General features: G+C 42.3%; 1 protein-coding gene across 1 annotated transcript in view; it reads right to left on the bottom strand.

Moving 5' to 3' along the window:
- The window catches only part of PSMD1 (proteasome 26S subunit, non-ATPase 1), a 121,529-nt gene that overhangs the window by 73,002 nt on the left and 24,985 nt on the right, over positions 1-23,542 (bottom strand). Inside the window, exons 15-16 of the mRNA XM_065557586.1 lie at positions 23,203-23,298; positions 22,506-22,570 (exon numbers count right to left, since the gene is read on the bottom strand). Of these exons, the coding sequence (XP_065413658.1) occupies positions 22,506-22,570; positions 23,203-23,298 (161 nt within the window). The remainder of the gene's footprint in view (positions 1-22,505; positions 22,571-23,202; positions 23,299-23,542) is intronic.

The following is a 23,542-nucleotide window of genomic DNA, read 5'->3' as shown; positions in this document are numbered from 1 at the left end:
ACATTGGAATCTTTTTCTACTAGTCAAAATTTCTGCTCAATACCTCTGTCATCAGAAAGCCCAGTAGTAATGGGTTGTTACAGCTGTGAATAGCAGCCAAACTTTCAGGAAGAACAACTGATAATCGAAAGCCTCAATTCGATCTGCATTATCTTAAACTAAATTTTTCTTCTAAAAATATTTTGAAGGGCAACAAAAATATTCAACCAACTTCACCTGCACATTATCACCCAAGTTATAAGGAGGATGCTCTGAAACCACAAGTGTGTTCAAATTCATATTTGCAGTGTTCTGGTAGCTGTGTTGGTCGCAGGATATTAGAGACACAAGGTAAGTGAGGTAATGTCTTTTATTGGACCACCTTCTGCTGGTGAAAGAGACAGCATTTGAGGTAGACAGAGCTCCTCTTTGGGTCAAATTCATAGGTGGTCTGATCACAGCAGACCAGTAAATGTGTTAGAACAATTTGCAATCAAAGCAATATCAACCTTCGTGAAGGGGGAATATTTAAGATGACAAACTAACCCAGCACACAGTTCACTTTGGATTGTCTAGCACCATAATAGTGCCAAGAGACTACATTTCTGAGGAGCAGAGCATGGGTTCATACAAATTAGCGAGTCATAAAAAACGGTCATATAGCAGACAATTGCATCCATCCTCATGCTGAACATGTGTATCAGGTAAAATTCCTCACCCTTCTTCAGGAACTGTTCTAGATTTAAAAAACAAAAAACAAACAAACCAAACCAACAAACAAAAACAGCTCTCTAATGTGCTTCTGATGAAAGCTATCGGATGCCTAAGCAAAGCAAGTGATTTATTTATTCACATATACCCTGTCTTGGGAAGGAAAAGCAGTATTAGCAATGAAAGGATACAGCAAAAGCCCAGGCAGCAGTAATAGAAGTTTCTCCTCTCACTCCACCAACCAACTCAACTGTGGCCTAGGATGGAGCACCCTGAAGGAGCAAAAGGTAATTTAGCTCATCGGCTGCCTCAGCAACAACTTTGGTAGAGCTGACAGTCTGTAATAAGAATCCCAAGTCAAAATCCAGTTTGTGTCCCAGTCCTAGTGTGTCCCAGGGGATGACTTCTGTGAGAGTAACAGCAGAAAACAACCCCTGAACAGGCTTTCATGAGCAACTGCCTCACTCAAGCAAACATGTATTTCACCAAACCCTCTTTCATCCAGCAAGTAGTCATCTAAATTTAATTGCCAAGGTCTATGTACATCAATAGAAACTCCTATCAGCTGTCCCAGTTACCCAATTTAGACACTGAGCAAGGATACCTCAGTCATGTCACAATCCATATCGAGGAAGAGATTGTGTAAGACTAGATTTTAACCTGAAAAATCCAGAAAGGAAAACCAGGCTAGTTAGAGACGCGCATGCTTCTATGTAGAGACAAACATCTTGGTGAGAGGGCAATTCACAACAGGGTATGTTCTTCACTGCAATTAAAAACCCATGGCTGGCCCATACCAGCTGACTCGGGCTTGTGGGGCTTGGGTTAAGGGGCTGTTTTCATTGTGGTATAGAGATTTGGTCTTGGGCTGGAGCCCAGGCTCTAGGATCCTGCGAGGTGCGGAGGTCCCAGAGTATGGGCTGCAGCCTGAGCCCGAACATCAACCCTGCAATTAAACAGCCCTTTAGCCCAAGCCCCGTGGGCCAGCCGCAGGTTTCTAGCTGCAGGGCAGACATACCCAAAAAGTGTGGTTATGAGCGGGGGGGAGGATAAGAAGAGGAAGACAGGGATAGGGAATTAAAAAAAAAAAAAATCATACTGGACAGAAGAGTCCTCATTTTAGCAACAATATCTACAAGACTACAGAAGAACTAAAACAAATTACCTCCATTAGTAAGAGGCGCTCTGATATGAAGGAACTGCTGCAAGTTACTGTTGGAGGGTAAGCAATTGGTTATACAGCAGCTAAATATTACACTGTGCAGGGCGCAGAAAAGTCAGATGGATAGACATTCCAGCTGCTAGCATCAGCATGAAGTAGAATAAACTTGTTTGGAAAATAATCCTTTTGCTGTCATTGCACATTTCCTTTTAGCTACACTTCCAAGTGAGAAAGCTTTGCAATTCTCAACTTCTAGTATATATAGGTATCTGCATAAACAAAAATGATTTATAAACGTTTATAATGCAGTTAATCACTCACCAGCAAAACTCAAGCCCTTTTTTGGATGAAAAGTACACTCTTTGTTTAATAAAAAATGTTAAAAAAAAAATCCATTTAACCCTTAAGGTCTGAAATCTACACAAGTACCAAAAAAATAATAATCAGTGTTTGGGCTGCAGTTCTCTTAATTCTTATAGAATATGGGCCGTGTTGTGCTAAATCAACCATCTGGAAACTCCCATAGGTCCCAGGTACAAAATAGAATATTAAATTATGCAATTCCCAGTTTGCTTGATTTTTTCTTTGTTACAGAAACTCAGATTTGGTAGTTGAATTGTCTTTTTAAGTTACGAGACACAAGATGAAAACTCCTTAAAACTGAGTTAATATACACACTGGCATGGGACAGAACGGTTCCTTCAGAACGGTTATGCTTGATCATACGGTTGTTTATTTCTTCCAATTTTTAAAATATATCTACAGATGCTTATCTACTGCTCTGGCTGCATATCCCGCAAGTCAAAATTACAACATAAACAGAGACAAAAGGACTGCTCATAAAAACATCCACCTCCACTCACACCCTCCTCGACAGCCTTAACAAAGAGGGAGGAATTATGAGCTTTGCAGCATGTTCAGCGGTTAACAAATCTGGGATCTTGCAGACCAAGTGGGGGGAGTAGGTTTGAAACTCAAGGCACACCCTCTACCCCCAGAAGACAATGCCCTCCCAGCAGCTCTGCTGATCTCCCTTGTGGAGGTGGTAGATAACGTTTTCATCCCTCAGCTCACAGAGAGCCAAGAAGCAGGGCCGGCTCTAGGATTTTTGCCGCCCAAAGCAAAAACAATTTTGGCCGTCCGTCCCCCCCCCGGTTCTTTAATTACCCCACCCCCGGCCCCGCCTCAACACCGCCCCTTCCCCAAATCCCCAGCCCTGCCTCCTCCCCCCAGGCTCTCAAGCCTAGGAGAGAGGGGGAGAAGCAGTGCCCGCGCCGCAGCCGCTCGGAGTCTCCCCCCATCCCAGGTTTGAGAGCCTGGGAGGGAGGGATGGATGGAGGGAGAGACTCCGAGTGGCCGCGGCATGGGCGCTGCTTCTCCCCCTCCCTCCCAGGCTCCCAAGCCTGGGAGGGACGGGGAGCAGCGGCGCGCGAAACGGCCGCTCGGGATCTCCCGCTCCCTCCCAGGTTTGAGAGCCTGGGAGGAAGGGGGAGACCCCGAGCCGCCACGGCGCACGAATCAGGTGTTTCGCGCGCCGTGGCAGCAGCAGCAGAGGTGAGCTAGGGCGGCCGGGGCACATTTTTAGGAGCGGCATTCTGGCGCCAGCTTGTTTTGCTGGTGCCTAGAGCCGGCCCTGCCGAGAAGAAAGGCGCCGAGGAAAGAGGGGTCTCAGACAACCAAGTGCCAGGCCATTTAGGGCTTTATAGGTTAGAACTCAATATCCTGAATTCTGTTCAGAAGCTTATTGGCAATCAGTAAAGTTCACAGCGTGCAAGTCTAGCGCGCTCCAACTATGAACTCCACTTAAGTGGGCTACAGCATTCTGCATTAGCTTCAACTTCCAAACGGTTCCAAAATAAAAAAATTCCATACAAAAATTTATTAAACAAATCTTTAACATGAAACCGTACAACATTCTGTGTATTAGAAAGCTAGCTTTAGAGTTGTTAATACAACTTTGTATGTTAGCAAAACTGGCATGTTTTCCATGGAGTTTATCGGGGAGGCAGTATTTTTTTTTTTTTTTTAACTATTTCCTTACCACAATGGAAAAGTCAACTTCAGGAGCTTGTACATAAAAAACATCAATCAGCAGAAGCTGGTAGTAGTTTACAAATTTGTTTTTATGCTGTATATCGTATGTAACATCAGCAATGAAAGTAAAATAATCTAAGGGCAGCAAATGTTTTGATGGAACTTTGAACAACATGGAAACTTGCAATATGAAACTGCAGAAAGTATCGCTCTGTCCACCAGAAATTGCTACAGAAGTACCTGATCCTTTCCATGCAAAATGGACACAGAAGTACCAACATACCCGATACCGAAGAGGTGTATTTAATACCACCATAAAATGACCTTACTGTATAAAACTTCTTGATCATTCTGATTAAAACATACTTAAACTACTATTTGAAAAGTTTCAGAGTAGCAGCCGTGTTGAGCTAGAATTGATATGCAAACTAGACACGATCAACTCCGGTTTGAATAAGGACTGGGAATGGCTGAGCCATTACAAACATTGAATCTATCTCCCCTTGTAAGTATTCTCACACTTGTTATCTAACTGTCTGTACTGAGCTAGCTTGATTATCACTTCAAAAGTTTGTTTTCTCTTAATTAATTGGCCTCTCAGAGGTGGTAAGACAACTCCCACCTGTTTATGCTCTCTGTATGTGTGTATATATATCTCCTCAATATATGTTCCATTCTATATGCATCCGAAGAAGTGGGCTGTAGTCCACGAAAGCTTATGCTCTAATAAATTTGTTAGTCTCTAAGGTGCCACAAGTCCTCCTGTTCTTCTTTAAACTACTATTGTTATACAAGTAACCACCACTGACTAATTGAAAGTAGAAAAACTCTTTACAGTGTTTACTTTTGCATTTGACAGCACTTTCTAGATAGCCACTTTTGAGGTTTCTCTATATATTCACAAAAAGAACAGGAGTACTTGTGGCACCTTAAAGACTAACGAAAGCTTATACTCAAATAAGTTTGTTAGTCTCTAAGGTGCCACAAGTACTCCTGTTCTTTTTGAGGATACAGACTAACACGGCTGCTACTCTGAAACCCGTCTATATATTCAGTTTCTCCTCAGTTTGCAAGGGTCTTCCGAACAGCAGCAAGTCAGACAGACAGACATTTTTTTAAAAATAGGAAACTAATCACAGTAACTATCATCTACTTTTGAATCTGCTTTTATTTTATTTTTTTAATTGACTAAATTGCAAGCCCCATCTATCTAGAAATTTTTGAGGCCCCCCAACATCTTTGTATGTGAATCCTTCCCAGATACTTAAAAACAAAAAGAACAGTGTCCCTTTAAATGGAAAGCTCTTTGTCCTATAAGGAATCATGTTTACATACACACACTTCTAGAAATACGAAGCGTACTTTTCTTTTACAAGAGCGAGGTTCATTTCTCATAAAGTCACTAAACAGTGCATAACAAATGACTTATTTTGCAAAATACGCAGGTATAATATTCTCTAGTAAATATCCAACAGCAAGTTTCTCTGCCATAATAAAAGTTATTAATTCTTCACCAAACAATTTCATTTCATGGTTCAAGTATCTCAGTATTTTCTCCTGACTTTACCATGAAACTTCCTTTTCTGAACAGTCCATTTTTAAATTACCTAATAAAAAACCCTCTGCTAATTTCATGCATTATAAAGAAATCCATTGCCTCTCATTTTGTTTTGTCATTGAGTAATGAAATTTCATATTTACAATCTTACATAAGTTGTTTCACAAATTCTGAACACTTGCTGGAATTAAAAAAAAAAAAGCATACCAGACATGACCATGTGTTTCTCCCCTTCTCATTATGCATGCTAGGATTTAGCCATTCTAAAAGATTTCTGAGACATGGAATGACTCCTACTAGAGAGAATATTTTTAGGCTCTAAAATATAAAGGAGAGTGTTACTCTATGAAGAAACAATTTCAGGTCTCAGTAGGATAAAAACAGGTATAGACTACTGAGACACCTAGCTCAGGTTTAAACCCAACACATCAGTCCACTTGTAGTCTTAGCATTCTAGCCTCCAATTAGGAGCTGAAGACACAACATTTTCAAAAGTCCATAAGAGACTTAGGAGCTTAAGTCCCATTTGCAAAGGTCTTGTCTACACATCAAAATGTCCCCAGTGTGGATTCAGTTCTACCAAAATAAAATTGCTTATACCAGTATAGTTCACTCCTGTACGGAAAGCGGAATAAGCGCTATTAGTATAAGCTAATATAACTGCATCCACACCTAGAGCATAACCTGATCTAACCATTTTGGTTTAAAAAAAAAAAAAAAAAACCACACACCACACACCTTATCGTTAACTGAAACGGTTTTATTGATAGAATTTCCAAATGTAGCTCAGATCTTAAACACTTGTGAGAACAGCTGTGCAGACGACAGATTTTTCAGATCATAGGCAATTCCAAAAAAAATCAGGGAAAAGAATTAGATGTGAGTTGACTCAAAACAGAATTTTTTTCAAAATTTCCGGTGAATCAAAAAGTAAAAAAAAAAAAAATTCAGTTGAATGAAATGCTTAATTTGACCTGAAATGTTTTGTTTTCATCTTTCTTTCCCTATTATTTACAAAATAAAATGAAAGGTGATTTAGAAATGAGAGTCAAAAGTTTCACTTTGAAAATGTAAATATGAAACTTTTTTTTTATTTAAATGGTTTTCAAGTAAAACAATTCACCAAAAACTACACAAATTCTGGAAATGTTTCAGTTGACCTGAATCTGCATTTTTTGCCCAAAAAAATTCAGTTGAAAAATTTCACCCAGTTCTACTTAGGGACCTAAATCCCATTGACTTTCAATGAGAGTCAGGCTCCTAAATCACATAGCACTTCTGAAAATTTTACCCACGGTCTTAAAAATCCAATTTTTGGAACAAGTTTCCTTGCGTTACTAACATGAACTCTGATTATTAAACCTGACAAATTTGTAATGTCCTAGATCACTTTCATGATGAATGCTGTTTATGTTCTGTAAGACGCTCTGCTTTGGTTAATGAAAATAGACTAGTCAGTTTCACTAGTTTCTAATCATTTTCAGCTTTGGGTTCTCCTGTACTAGCATAAAGCAAGGGTTGCAAACACTCACGGAATTTTTAAATCCAAACAGTTTTAATTTCCTTTTTTCCCTAAGTCATGAAGGCATTTCTGTTGCTATTAAGCTTTTGTTTGTTTTTAAGAAAAAAAGGTCCCTTTTATCTGGCAAATAAAGATAAAATAGGTGGAAGGTTCAAATAAAACCCTTTTAACCTTTTCTACACAAGATTTAACAATTGGGTAAATTAGCTTCTCCAAATATTTCCCCTTCCTGATTAACGTGTCAAGAACATAACAGGTTCAGATGACGAGAGAATGTCACTTAGGTCTGTATTCAATTAGCCAGAAAAGTTGCCATCTGCCTTTTGCACAAAAGGAGGCTACATGAGCCTTAGAAAAGATTTTCTAAATCTTGAGGGAGCAAATCAAGTGTTTGGGTTTCATTTTTTATTTTTTAATTTGAAACCAGCCCTCAATTGCCAAGATGTTGAAGCTCTTTATAAAAAAAAAAAATACCAAAACATAAGAAATCATCCATGATATCTCATTAATACATCCCTACTAGGATGAGTTTAGTATAAGCTACATGCATACCACTAGCTGAAAATATATTTGTCAGGTAATTTAGGCCCCAATTTCTAAAATAATTAGAAGTACAATAGAACCTCAGAATTACAAATTGACCGGTCAACCACACACCTCTAGTTTGGAACCATAAATATGCAATCAGGCAGCAGCAGAGACCAAAAAAAGCAAATACAGTACAATACCATGTTAGACGTAAACTACTAAAAAAATAAAGGAAAAGTTTTTAAAAAGACTGAATAAGGTAAGGAAACTTTCTGTGCTTGTTTCATTTAAATTAAGATGGTTAAAAGCAGCATTTTTCTTCTGCATAGTAAAGTTTCAAAGCTGTATTAAGTCAATGTTCAGTTGTAAACTTTTGAAAGAACCACCATCACATTTTGTTCAGAGTTACGAACAACGTCCATTCCCGAGAGGTTCGTAACTCCGAGGTTTTACTGTATTCTCTGCAATACACAGAACAGAGTGTGAGTCTTTGCCCCCTCTAGTGGTTTCCACAAGAAAATAAAAGCCTACTACAGCTGCCAGCTAAAGGAGTTGTTCATTAGAATCATACTTTTAGCACTTTAAGTCCAGATTCAGACCACCTAACTACAATTGTTACATTTATAGATCTTTTTTGCATTTCATAATTCTCCTGAAGTGTTTTCAAACCGCACAGCATTGTTCTAATGCAGTGGTTCTCAACCAGGGTACCCCTGAGGGTATCCAGAAGTCTTCCAGGGGGTACTCAACTCATCTAGATTAGTGTTTCTCAACCTGGGGGTGTCACAGGATGGGTTGGGGAGGGGGTCGCAAGTGCAGGGCCAGCATTAGGGGTAACAAGCAAGGCAATTGCTCAATGCCCCACGAAGCTAAGTTACATTATTCAGCCCCCTGCCTGGGGCTTGGGCTTCAGACAAAAAACAGGCGCAAGTATCACACTGAAATGTAAGTATAGTATTTATATTCCAATCATTTTATTTTTTAATTATATGGTAAAAATTAGAAAAAGTAAGCAATTTTTCAGTAATAGTGTGCTGTGATACTTTTCTGTATTTTTAGGTCTGATTTTGCAAGCAAGTAATTTTTAAGTGGGGCGGGGTACATGTGACAAATCAGATTCAAAGGGGTACAATAGTCTGGAACGGTTGAAAACTGTTCTAATGTATGAGAACGTAAAAATGAAATTGGTTCTACAGACCATTCCTATGCTGAGCGAAGAGCAGAGTGAACAAGAGGTTGTGAAAAATAAAGGGATTGTAAACATTCTTACCAGTTAAAAAAGTGAGGTGGTAATGCAGGAAATGAAATTTAAAATACGATTTTTATTTTGACAGTCCCTCTTAAATGAAAAAAGGTCAGAAATCATAAATTTAAATGCTGTTTTCCACCAGCTACAATAAATATTTTATAAACCGCTTTGATAGTACGTAGCACGTAAACATCAGCAAGGAGAGAGGATTTGTAGCCCATGATCATCAGCAAAAAGAGCAGGATGAGGGGAAAGCAGACAGATACACAACAGCATCAAAGTAAACACACCGCTGAGCCATCCACTTGCTTTCTGTGCTATCCTGCAATCAACACCCTGACCTTCAAAACATTTCAGGGTTTATTCATGCCTCCGTGCTGCTTTACAATAATATTTTACTTTGACAAAGCCTCCCTTAAGGATTCATGCATTTAAAAAATGAAGCCGTAAAATCCAAAACTTTCAAGCCAATGCCATTTTTGGCTTTACTAACTACAGATGCTTATTATCCTGAGAGAAAGATTTCCCAGTATACAGTTTACTTTGAGAATTTATCCCAGTAACATGAAACCCTTGAGAAAAAGATTTAATTAACTGCCCCATCTTTGTGAGACTCTAAGTTGGAGAAAAGCCATATCAAGCTATATAGCCTCTCTCGTCCTTCAACTCAGCCACTGCAAGACTGGGCCCTACACTGTACTTTGCCCGGGCTCTTTTTGGACGTTCCAAGTAGCGAGGCTGCTACCGCTACATTCCTAAACATGACATGCAAATAAACAACTGTCATCCCAGTATATAACACCAGCTACAGCCATGATAACCCACAACTTTCCTGAGACCCTACGTCTTGCTCTCTAGTCTCAAAGCATCTCCCCCCCCACACACCTGATTTCACGCACAGTGGAGCACTTATCGGAGGAGCACTCTTTGTACTACTCAACCTGATATAAGGGACTTGCTGAGCAAAGACTGGCCCTCTTGCTACAGAAATGAAGACTTCACTGTGATCTTTCCCCATCCCTCCAAGCAACCAAGAAACACTTTGGAGTGCAGTGTTGGAAGAAAATTGCTGAACACTATGACCAAGAGATGACTTACCACGCCTATAGTTATATGAGAGACAAAGATAAGAAGTACCACAGTACTGCATTCTAATTTAAAAGAACCATAACGAGGAGCTCTTTCACATCCTCAAAATGCAACTCCCTATCTATCTCCTTAACAAAATGCCAAGAAATCCTTAAAATAAAAGAAACTAGGAGGCACTTTTCCTTACAGTGCATGAGCAATGGTCATTTATTACAGCAGGGGCGGGCAAACTTTTTGGCCTGAGAGTCGCATCGGGTTTCATAAATTGTATGGAGGACTGGTTAGGGGAGGGGGTCATGGCTTGGCCCCCACCTCCTATCTGCCCCCCCCCCCCGAACTTCTGCCCCATCCAACCCCTCCTCTCATTCCTGATGGCCCCCCCGGGACCCCTGCCCCATACAACCACCTCTTCTCCCTGTCCCGACTGCCCCCAGAACCCCTGCCTCTGACTGCTCCCTGTCGCCTCATCCAACTCCCCTCTCCTTCCTGACTGTCCCCCCAGGACTCCTGCCTCCATTCAACCCCCTGTGCCCCCTCCACGACCACCCCGACCCCTATCCATACCCCTGCCCCCTGACCACCACCCCGAACTCCCCTGCCCTCTATTCAACCTCCCCTGCTCCCTGCCCCCTTACCGCACTGCCTGGAGCACCGGTGGCTGGCGGCGCTATAGCCGCACCTCGTGGCTGGAGCTGGGCCATGCCACCACCACCACCACCACGCAGCTCAGAGATCGGGTCAGGCCGGGCTCTGCATCTGCACTGCCCCAGGAGCTTGCAGCCCCGCCACCCAGAGCATTGCGCCTGTGGCAGGGCGAGCAAGCTGAGGCGGCGGGGGAGGGAGGAAAGCAGGAGAGGGGCCGGGGGATAGCCTCCCAGGCCAGGAGCTCGGGGGCCGGGCACGACGGTCCCGGGGGCTGGATGTGGCCCGCAGGCCGTAGTTTGCCCACCTCTGTATTACAGTGACAAAGACTACTGCATTATTTCAAACTGGAGCAAGTCTTCTCTCAGCTTTGGCTACTAGTGCAATTTTTTAAATTTTCACTACTTAAGCAACTATTACAACATGCACTTTACAATGCTGCAGGTCATCTTGAAGTCAGAGCAAGATTTTAGCACTCTCGCTAATGGCGATGCCACCTTTTCTGATAACCAATACCTTATTTCTGGCTTAAAGCACTGAGTTTCTCCCTACCTTGTTATCAAGGCTGCTTTTTGTGCAGAAAAATTTGTTAAGATAATTCCACCTGTCTGAATTTATATTGTAACCCATAACAAAAGTCTAAAACTCACTACAAATGGGAGAAAAGGGATCATAGATTTTAAAGGATAGAAGGGACCACTGTAATCATTTTATGTGACCTCCCGCCTAACAGGATATAAATTTCACCCTGTAATTTCTGGATCAAGCCTAATAACTTGTGGCTGAACCAGAGTGTCTCTTTTAGAGAGACACACCCAATCCTGGTGTAAAGATTTCAAGCGATAGAGAATGTACCACCTTCTTTCATAGACTGTTTCAGTGACTAAATTACCCTCGCTGTTAAAAGTTTCCTGGATCACAAGTTTATGCTTAAAAAAACCCCAAAAACCTGTTAATCGCTTTGAGTTAGAGCTCTAAAGGTTGATGCTTTCAAAAAATGTAACGTCAGCTACACATTTTATTCTATTTCACTGTGGCCATGTCAGTGTCAACAGCATAAAGGCCAAATACAGGCAGACATCTGCCCAAACCTGTGGCAGAGTTAGCTCCATGAACAATTATTTTCAGGGATTTGTTATAGATGCATGCTACTGTTCACACCCAGCCTTTCCGAGGTATAAAATATGCAACTGAAGTATCCATTTGACCAAAGGGTTGTGATCTCAGGGAAAGTTAATCTATTAAATCAACCACCTTTCAAGCACTGAAAAAATTAACTACAATTAGGAATACAAGGCACATGAACCAATCTGAGAACCACAATTCTTTGCTGCATGCTGATTATATGTTAAAACTTTCCTTTGCTCATTAATTTTTTTGGCATCAAGCAAACACTTAACTGTGAAGTCATTTCAGATCTGATCGCTAAACAAGGTATCATGTACTTGAAAAAGAAAAGTCAAGTTGTTTTTATCTTTGTTAAGACTCTGCTATAGGACTTGTTACAGATTTACTTGAAGCCCAAGGGGAAAATATGTTTAATAGCGTGTGATGGGACTTTTAACAATAATTGTCCTACAGCAGTAGCACTAATTGCCTAGGGAAAACATAAATCATTACGCAAATCCATTCTCCTATTTTGAGATCATCTGCACATCTTTCACATCAGAACCATTTGCAGAGAGAGTTCAATATGCCCTCTTCCTGTGGAAGCCTTGATCATACTCCAGCGCTTAAGATGAAATATGTCTTATCCAGCTTGGGGCTTGACCCGCTGTGCTCACAGATTAGGTTTAATAAAAATGTAAGGCTTTTTCAAGTCAAACAAGGGACAACTCCCATTAAGAAATAATTTACAAAAGAGCAACAACTCCCAACTGCATGTGAAACATCAGAGGACCAGCAGTTCACTGAACTTGCTAGTAGTTGGTGCCCTCTCCTCTATTGCCTCTCCAAGGCAAGCACATCCAATTAGCCTCCAGCAACCCACGGATGTTACTTTAGAACTGAACTTGCACAGGTTTAGGAAACATCTGCACGGGGAAGACGCTGCAAGTGCCACAGAGCAGAGTAACTAGGAAGTTGAAGGTATATTCGAAGGGGAAAGGCAATAAATTGACAGAACACGGCGGCTGACTTGTTACCATTTTTAAAAACTGCTAAAGAAGGGGGCTCAGCACAAGCGTGGGCTAAGGTGTAAATACCTCCAAAAGCCAGCGTGAGATCAGCCCTTCCTTTGCTGATAAACCGAAGAGGAGACTGATGCTGCCTTTCTAACAGATCTCAGCATCTCGAACAGCAGAGGCACCACAGCTCAGGAAACAGGGATAAGAAGCGCGTAAAGCGCTATGTCAAAGGTAGCTTAAAATTGTCACAAACACGGCCACTGTTTCCTCCTTCCCACAACGAGCCCGAGGGCACGCCGGAGTAACCAGCTCCTGACCCACTGTGCATAAAGGACAAGCTCAGTTTTAGCAATCTAACAGCTGACCTCCTTCCCATGCTGCAGTCCAGCTACTTCAAATGTTCTCTGCAGACAGCTCACTCGTCTCCACTGAGTACAAAACAGATGTAAGCCATAAACACGCAAGGATTTAATCCTGATTTTCAGAGGGGCTGAGCCCTACAATTCTGGAGTTGATAAGCAGGCTACTCAAGCCATTGCTTTCTAAGACAACCGAAGCCATAGTTTATAAATAAATTTTTTTTATCTTCATGCAAGAATACGTTGGTCTTTAATCCTCCAGTGTGGAAGGGCAGAGGCAGGACAAGATTCATAGTGGTTTCAGGGTGCACGCATGGGCATGCAAGATGCTATTCAATTCCTGATCTCTAGCTCACGAGGTTTTCCTAGATTCCAAGGCCAGAAGGGACGGACCACTGTGATCCTCTAGTCCAGTGGTCTCCAAACTTTTTTGATCGCGCACCCCTATCAGTAAAAAAATTTTGAGCACGCACCCCCAGCCGCGCCAGCTCTATCATTTTTGCCGAAGTGGGGAGAAAAAAAAAACCCGCTTGGACTGTCGCGCACCCCCAAGGAGCCTCTTGCATGCACCCCACTTTGGAGACCACTGGTCTAGTCTGATCTCCTGTATAACACATGCCAGAGACCTGCCCCACAATAATTCCTAGAGTAGAACTTTTAGAAAAACATCCAGTTTGGACTTAAAAGTGGTCAGTGATGGAGAATCCACCACAACCCTTGGTATATTGTTCCAGTGGTTAGTTACCCTCATTGTCAAAATGTACCCCTTATTTCCAGTCTGATTTTGTCTAGTTTCAACTACCAGTCACTGGATTTTGCTAGATCTTTCTCTGCTCGACAGAAGAACCTATGACTGAATATTTGTTCCTCGTGTAGGTACTCACAGACTGTGATCAAGTCACCCCTTAAGCTTCTCTTCGTTAAGCTAAATAGATTGAGCTCCTTGAATCGTCTCAAAAATTAGGAGGTGAGTGAAACAGAAATTAAAAGCTACAGTACCAAAGGTAAAATCCCTGCAAGCTGCATGGAAACTTTTTAAAGACACCATAATAGAGGCTCAACTTAAATGTTTACCCCAATTTAAAAAAACATAGTAAGAGAACTAAAAAAGAGCCGCTGTGGTTAAACAACAAAGTAAAAGAAGCAGTGAGAGGCAAAAAGGCATCCTTGAAAAAGTGGAAGTTAAATCCTAATGAAGAAAATAGGAAAGAGCATAAACTCTGGCAAATGAAGTGTAAAAATATAATTGAAAGACCAAAAAAGAATGTGAAGAACAGCTAGCCAAAGACTCCAAAAGTAATAGCAAAAAAAAAAAAATGTAAATACATCAGAAGCAGAAAGCCTGCTAAACAACCAGTGGGGCCACTGGACGATCGAGATGCTAAAGGAGCACTCAAAGACGATAAGGCCATTGTGGAGAAACTAAATGGATTTTTTGCATCGGTCTTCACTGTTGAGGATGTGAGGAAGATTCCCAAACCTGAGCCATTCTTTTTGGGTGACAGATCTGAGGAAATGTCCCAAATTGAGGTGTGTCATTAGAGGTGGTTTTGGAACAAACTGATAAACTAAACAGTAATAAGTCTCCAGGACCTGATGGTATTCACCCAAGAGTTCTGAAGGAACTCAAATGTGAAATTGCAGGACTACTAACTGTCATCTATAACCTACCATTTAAATCAGCTTCTGTACCAATGACTGGAGGATAGCTCATGTGATGCCAATTTTGAAAAATGGCTCCAGAGATGACCCTGGCAACTACAGGCCAGTAAGCCTCACTTCAGTACCGGGCAAATTGGTTGAAACTATAGTAAAGAACAAAATTGTCAGACACATAGATGAACATAATTTGCTGGGAAATAGTCAACATGGTTTTTGTAAAGGGAAATCATGCCTCACCAATCTACTAGAATTCTTTGAGGGGGGTCAACAGGCATGCGGACAAAGGAGATCCAGTGGATATAGTGTATTTAGATTTTCAGAAAGCCTTTGACAAGGTCCTTCACTAAAGGCTCTTAAACAAAATAAGCAGTCATGGGATAAGAGGGAAGGTTCTCATGGATTGGTAACTGGTTAAAAGATAGGAAACAAAGGGTAGGAATAAATGGTCAGTTTTCAGAGTGGAGAGGGGTAAATAGTGGTGTCCCCCAGGGGACTGTTCTGGGCCCAGTCCTATTTAACCTATTCATAAACGATCTGGAAAAAGGGGTAAACAGTGAGGTGGCAAAATTTGCAGATGATACAAAACCACTCAAGTTAATTAAGTCCCAGGCAGACTGCGAAGAGCTACAAAAGGATCTCACAAAACTGGGTGACTGGGCAACAAAATGGCAGATTAAATTTAATGTTGATAAATGCAATGTAATGCACATTGGAAAACATAATCCTAACTATACATATACAATGATGGGGTCTAAATTAGCTGTTACCACTCAAGAAAGAGATCCTGGAGTCATTGTAGTTAGTTCCCTGAAATCATCCACTCAATGTGCAGCGGCAGTCAAAAAAGCGAACAGAATGTTGGGAATCATCAAGAAAGGGATAGATAATAAGACAGAAAATATCATATTGCCTCTATATAAATCCATGGTACGCCCACGTCTTGAATACTGCGTGCAGATGTGGTCGCCCCATCTCAAAAAAGATATACTGGAATTGGAAAAGGTTCAGAAAAGGGCAACAAAGATGATTAGGGGTATAGAACGGCTTCCGTATGGGACTTTTCAGCTTGGAAAAGAGGCGACTAAGGTGGGATATGATAGCGGTCTAGAAAATCATGAGTGGTATAGAGAAAGTAAATAAGGAAGTGTTATTTACTCCTTCTCAAATTACAAGAACAAGGGGCCACCAAATGAAATTAATAGGTAGCAGGTTAAAAACAAAAACACAAGAAAGTATTTTTTCACAATGCACTGTCAACCTCTGGAACTCCTTGACAGAGGGTGTTGTGAAGGCCAGTACTATAATGGCGTTCAAAAGGGAGCTAGATAGATTCATGGAAGATAGGTCCATCAATGGCTATTAGCCAGGATGGGCAGGAATGTGGTCCCTAGCCTCTGTTTGCCAGAAGCTAGGATTGGGTGACAGGGCATGGATCACTTGATGATAACCTGTCTGTTCATTCCCTTTGGGGCACTTGCCATTGGCCACTGTCAGAGGACAGGATATTGGGCTTGATGGACCTTTAGTCTGACCCAGTATAGCCGTTCTTATGTTCTAATCTCACTATAAGGTATGGTTTCTAATCTTGTAATCATTCTTATGGCTCTTCTCTGAACCCTCTTCAATTTATCAGCTTCCTTCTTGAATTGTGGTCACCAGAACTGAACACAGTATCCCAGCAGCGGTTGCACGAGTGCCTAGTAGAGAGGTAAAATAACTTCAGCTCCTACTCAAGAGTCCTCTGCCAAGCATCCAAGGACTGCATCCAATCCTCGGCAGTACAGAGGCCAGGCCAAGCCCTGCCTGGTAGCCTAGTTTCCTAGTATTTAGGCTCCATTACTGGCTCCATATTTAGGCTCCTAACTATCATATTGGTTGTTCAGAGTCAGAGTAAATGCTGTAGCCAGGGCAAGGATTAAGGACAGGAATGGGGATAAGAACAGGTTCAGAACTTCCAGCTCACCTGGCTAGACTTTAGCATGCACAAGATCTGTAGCTTAGTTTAAAGAGATGCCATGTGCCATGCGGAGGTCCTATTCTCGCTACTCACTGGGGGGTTCTGTGGAGGTAGAGATGCCATGTTGCATGTCAAATTTAAGGAGAGGCACAGCAACAGAAAATAAAAAGATACTTGCAGAAGCAGGCTGGTACCTAGTGCGCCACAGAGATGTCAGGATACAGTAAACGGTTTAAATCAGAGCCCTGAAAGCCTCCCCTTGTAGCAGGAAGTTATCAATTACCAATTACGCTTTGTGTTGGTGGAGAGGGGTAAGTGACAGTGAGATCAAAATGTTCTGCCAGAACCTGTTTGGATGAAAGATCCCTGCGAGAATGGAAGGAGCGTGCGGAATCTTCCTTTTGTTTACAGACACACAGAGGTCACTTAAACAGTACCAGTTGGGCTCTGGCGACGCTAGCTCCCTGTGTGGTGAAGAAGGGGTTGTGCCCATGTGCATGGTAGAACAGCTCTTGGGAGACACCTGCTGCCCATGCAGGGAATTGAGAATATTTATAAACTGAGTTCATTATGACAACCACTATGTGCTGAAGTCTTGGATCACACACAAGAGAATCAAACTGAGTATTTTTCAGACGACGAACAGGACAATTTTGTAACCTGCGATCAAGATTGTCAAGTAATTTGTGGTAACCCCATTTTTGGGCACCCGGCTTTAGGCACTTTTAAGAGGCTCATTTTTCAGGTGTGAATTAATTCTTCTTTGACTTGCTGGCATTCTGTAAACAAAGGTCTTAAATGCTAAACTCCTAAAATTAAAATAAACACACAATTAAACCTGACAGCATACTGCATGTCTACTCACCCCCTTCTTATCTGTTCAAAATGCCACTGCTAAACTCCTCTTGGCTCATTGCTCTGAGTACATCACCCCTTCTTTTTAAGTCCCTCCACTGGCTCCCCCTAATCCACTGCATCAACACAAACTTCCAGTCTTTTCTGACAAAGCCCTCCACATTCTAGCCCCACCCTACCTATATGCCCCATTAGCTTATTGCAAGGTCAATTCCGGCCTTTGCTCCATCAATGACACCAGCCTCCATTGCCCAAGTCTCTGATAAGCACTTCTGTGTTTTCACCCACATCGCCCCTTACGAGTGGTGAAAGCACCCAGGCAAAATCCAAAAAGCCATCAACTTGTTCTCCTCCAAGTCTTTCCTCAAAATTCACTTCTTCTGTAGTGTGTTCAGGTAAACAGCAACCTGACAACTGCAAGGCACGGTAAAGCTGCAATCATTCTACTGACCAGTGTGTGTCCTGCTATATTTGTTATCCTGTCTCCCAGACCCTACCCCAGCTTCCTTGTTTGTCTCCTCCACCTGCTATGTCTTGGTCTTAAAGCCAGTCCACACTTTGGGCCATGGCCTGACATCTGTGATGTGTCTGAACAGCCTCTAGCACAATGGGGCCCAACCTGGTTACGGCCTTTTACATACTGCAATAAGTGTTAAATAACAATGCTGGTACTTTGTCTTTTGCTTAAAATAGCCAATAAAGTAATAATACTTTACACAATAATATTTTTCACCTCCGCTTCTCACAGGACTTTACAAAAGCAAGTATCATTATCCCATTTTAAAAATGGGGCGCACGCACCAAGACAGCCAAGGCCACACCAATAAGTCAATGGCAGTGCAGGAAGTAGAACCCAGATAACTTCCAAGTCCTTTTAGCCACTAGAAGATAATGCTGTCGTTCACACCAAGGCCTGCAATACGAACCAACGGTCTGCACAGTAACTCTCTTGAACAGTCCATGCTGAAGCAGTGATTTTTAAGGAGTCTTTTTCTTGAAATACTTGCTGTTAATGGGATGAAGTGATTCCTGTTCAGAAAGCAGGCGTGGCCCTCTCCCCTTAGGACTGGCCATGCTGCCTCTAACAGACTGAGTAAATGAACTAGAGTGGAATTGGGGAGTGTACTGTACCCAGGCCTCTGGGGGTCGGTCTACACAGCCAGGTGACTCGGACTCACAGGGCTCGGGCTGCAGGGCTGTTTCACTGCTGTATAGACGTCCGGGCTTGGGCCCGAGCTCTGGGACCCTCCCGCCTTGCAGGAGCCTAGAGCCCAGGATCTAACCTGGGCCCGGACGTCTACACAACAGTGAAACAGCCCCATAGCCTGAGCCTGGTCCACACTAACCCCCCACTTCGAACTAACATACGCAACTTCAGCTACATAAATAACGTAGCTGAATTCGAAGTACCTTAGTTCGAACTTACCACAGGTCCAGACGTGGCAGGCAGGCTCCCCCGTCGATGCCGTGTACTCCTTTCGCCGAGCAGGAGTACCCGCGTCGACGGCGAGCACTTCCGGGATCGATTTATCGCGTCTAGACAAGACATGATAAATCGATCCCAGAAGATCGATTGCTTACCGCCGGACCTGGAGGTAAGTATAGACCTACCCCAAGACAGCTGGCACAGGCCAGCCATGGGCACCTAGCTGCTGTGTAGACGTACACTGGGAAGAGTATTAACATCATGTCACCAAGCCAGCCCACGTGCTATTTGTATCATTGGAAGCAAGTGCTTATCCCCCTTACGCAACCCTCTATTCTTGCCTGCATTTTTTGCCACTAATTTCCCAGGAAGTACCTGCAAAGTGCCCAATGAAGACTTCTAAACACCTAGGACATTCTCCCGGTGAGCAGATCTTTGCGCTAATATGTGAAGCCTGCAAAGTCACAGAGCCGGAGCATCTAACAGTGATTTAGCTACTTCTGGTTTCATATCAACACATGTGAAATCACAGATAATGTTCCTTGCGAACATATACTGCATGTGGTTGCAATATCTTTCAGAACCATATTGTCTATTACATTGAAAACCTCAAAAAGCCATTATATGGAGATAGGCCAGACCGTATGTTTTATAGACTATTCATAGCCCTTTGCAGACAATACAAATTATGTGCATTTGTATGTTCCTGGAATCACAGGGGGATTAGAGCAAAATCCCAAGGCTGGCTTTGAAGCTTGACCACCTGGCAGATAGAAGGAAGGACTGGTTTACCTGTTTTCAAGAGGCTGAGAGTCCAAGCAAGACACTGAGTATAAACAGACTCAGGGTCTTCTGTTTGACTCAGCAAATGGACAGGACTTTTGGTCCTGGAGGGGGGCCCCCAACTCTTACTGAGGGGTTGGAAGACCTTTGGCCTACCACGACCCCATAGGGCTGATCAGCAATTACTGAGTGTGTTTAGTAAGCACGTAAATCCCTGTATTGTTTTTAGAGGTTTTCCCTGTGATGCTTTTTCCCTAAGAATCAATGTAATCTGCTTTGTGAAGGCTGGTTGGTAGCTTGTGTAGCCCCTAGAAAAAGAGTAAATTACAGTGAGATGCAGAGAGACTAAGTCTAACCCCCACCCCAATCTGAACGTAGACACACACCGGTCTCTGCCTGAAAGGGGTGACTGCTAGGACACTTGAAACCTTAAGAGGGTGCCCACGAGGAGGTTAAGGGTGGGGTGCGTTAATGGGGCTGATAACCCTGAAACGGTGTTCCTTCACAAAGTGCTTCTTCTACAACCCTTAATTAAAGTTCTGCCTTCCCAGGAGTCGATTCTTTAGGGCTTGGAGCAAAGCAGAGACAACATGCTCAGCTCTGGGGCCCACAAGGGTTCTACGTTGCTGAAGATGACTAATGCCCATAGAGAAGCGGCTCTCCTCAGCCAGAAAAATAGCTGTGCCAATGTGGAACTGTGGGTAAGTAAACAGGGAGTCCCAAAAAGCACCAGAAACAGGCTGCCCGGGGGTGGGGGGGGGAGGGGGGAGTGATGGGAGTACTTCCATGCAAAGGCTGACATTAAAAGCTTTTACTCATTTATTTAGATACTTCCACTGATGGGAAATTAGCTCACATCACAATTGTGCCTAGGATGGTGATGCTACCAGCAAGCTTAGTAATTGGGCAACCATCCTCTCTCTGGTTTACTCATTAATAAGCAAAGATTGTTTTCACTCACTATCCCCAACACCTTATTCTATTAGTGTGAGCGTTGTGTCTTTTTTTTTTTTTAAACCTAAGGGAAGACGAGGGTTTATGGCAAAGCACAGGACTGGGAGCACCAGATTCAGCCCTTTCATAGACTTGCTGGTATGATCTTGGGTAAGTCACATCACCCCTTATGCCTCAATTTCCTCCACTGTAAAATTAGGTTGACACATACCTAACTCACAGGGTTCTAGTCTAAATTCATTAACTGCTTTGAGATCGCCAGACAAAAGCCATCATAGAAGAGCAAAATATTAGTAATAAAATCTTACTTAGTAGAGCACATTTCACCCAGAATGATCCCACGTGTTGTGCAGACTACAGACCCACTCTCTAGACTTGGGCACGCAAAGGTGGGATTTAGGTGCCTAGAAGGGGATACCAGTACCAATATACAAGAATGATAGTCCAAGTCTGAAACTTGGCCTCCCATGTTAATATACGAATGAAGATTTCAGGCCAAGTTTCCATCTTCCCAAGTTAATAAATACACATGCCTATGGCTTTGTAAAGTGCAACCCACAGAATCAGTGTGAGAGTGATTTGACACTAGAAGAAGACGGCCAAAAAATATTTGCTCCTACTAATTTCAGAAGATGAAAGACTTACCTGCCCCATTTTGGCATTACAGTCTGCATAACTAAAAGTTGGTTTTAAAATGTGGAGGTTATTTTTTAACAAAGTCTTGTTTTCAAAACAATCTCCTACCTTCAAAGTTAGTTCTAGAGAAGTAACTGCTTCCAATAACATTTTAGGCAGTCATCAGGCAGACACATTTGTTTTGGAAGGGTCATCTCAAGGGTGTCTAGTAAGAGACTGTATATTCGACTTTTAATTAACTTATCTTGCAAACGGAATGAGGAATTCAAGTTTTCCAACTTCATCTCACTCTACTCTATTCAGGCAATTGGGCCATATGTCTGGAGACCTCCTGAACAGCTCATTAAGTTGTCTGCTGAATATTTATTTAGGAAGTCTACTGCTATAAATGACTGCGGTTTCTTAAAAATAAAAAAATAAAAGTTACTTTATCCAATATGTACTGAGCAAAACTGCTGTTCAAGTCTTAGCCATCCATTATTTGATACAACCAGATACATTCCCTAAATCACACTCCCTGTAACTAGACTTCACTTGCTTAATTCCACTTGGCAACTCGCTGTGGAAAATTTCAATAAGAGTTTAATTAAAAGACACAGAAGTTTTACATGCTAGAGCGTCTCAGAAACTTACTTTAATCCACTTTATTTCCTCATACACAATGAGCCAGAGACTACATACGTTATATCCAATGGTTCCTGTAAAGCGCCCAAGAGTTGGGACCAGCTCAGAGGGTCAATTTTTATTTTCTTCATACTTTGCATATTAGATTTAAGCCAACTTCTCCTTAAAACGTGTACAGAAACTGCAACTTTCACTTGAGGTGTATGATTACCCTCCACACACCCCAAAAGTCAGTCAAAGGCACTTAGAGGAAATACAAACTACTACATCAGTCAAAGGTTTTTACTAAAGTATACATTTTGCCCCAAAATGTCATTTCCCTGTGTAGATTCACTATAACAGGGCACTGTGCAGTTTCAGTTGACTTCTCACAAGAGACCACACCACCACCCACAACACAAGGTTGCACGACTCATTTTTTCGTCTATTTATATCTCATCCCAGTACATACCAATACATCTACTGGTCCATTAAATTCACAGCAGATGGGCTTTACTACTGACCCAGATTTCGTTCTCCCATTATTCTATGTGTTTCCATTAGCAACTGATTCAGTTAGTGAGATGGAGGAAGCACACATGCTTTCAAAAAAAATCTCCCAGACAAATCAAATTGAAGGCTGAAGAACTGATGGAGTTAGAAATTGTACCTGAACAGAATGAACCCCAGTGACTCAACTGCTGCCCGCCTCACATCATCGTTGACATCACTCACCTATGAAAGAGGAAACAAGATGTTAAGAGAATGGTTCAAACCCCCAACATTTCGCGTCAGCTCTCATGCAGGTGATTTGATCTGGGATATAGGCCTGGGATTACAGAGATACAAAAATTAACAGTCACATTCAGTGAGGTAACTGATCCTTGGCTGAAATAGACTCCCAAAGAACTACCATTCCCACACTGACATGTTTTAAGTCCTATTTTTTTTGGCTCACAGACCTATTAGTCAGAAAGAGCTGATGGCCTCCATATTTTAGAAGCTACCCTGTTTCTGCTGAGCACAATAAATTATGATGAAGGTTATCTGGAGCAGATAAGAAACTCTTAGGCCCAGCTAGCAAGTACTCTAGGGCTGTGTTCTACTTTTTAGCATAGTGTTGCTTTAAGCGATATTGGAGTTTGTTTATTCTCTTGCTGAATGTCTCTTAGCTTTAATGTTTGCAAACCCTATGACTTCTAATCCTTGTGTTTCCATTAAGCAAAGAGAGGCCACTTACTCCCTTTACATCACTATTTGAGATGAGAATATTAACATTACAGCTACCGAGTTCTGTCAATGGACTGCGTATTTGCTGCCACCACCCCAGCTATCCCGTTACCGGCCCCAGACTCCGCAGAACTTACAGCGACATGCAGCAGACGTCTGATTGCCTTGTTGTTCCCTGAGCCGCAGTAAGCCATAGCTACAGTGTACATTCCTGAACGACGGAGGATTGGATCCTGGAAGACACACAGAGTGCTTCAATATTTATATTTCTACAGACAAAGCTAGGAGTCAGAAGTTCAGTTTTCAAGTCTACTCAATTCCTGGGCTCTGAAGCGACCAACAGGGGGGAAAATGGGCTATAGGCACCTGTCTACTAGGCATGGGACATGCCACAGAACAGCCATCAGGTGGGAATGCCATTTGGCACTAATAACCTAGAGGCAAAAAGTATCATGAGCTGTGAATCGTCCAACCCTT

This window comes from Chrysemys picta, chromosome 9 (genome assembly GCF_011386835.1).
Source record: "Chrysemys picta bellii isolate R12L10 chromosome 9, ASM1138683v2, whole genome shotgun sequence".
In the NCBI taxonomy this organism is placed as follows: domain Eukaryota; kingdom Metazoa; phylum Chordata; order Testudines; family Emydidae; genus Chrysemys; species Chrysemys picta.
The sequence above is the reverse complement of the archived record's forward strand: the minus strand, read 5'-3'. Positions and strand labels throughout refer to the sequence as shown.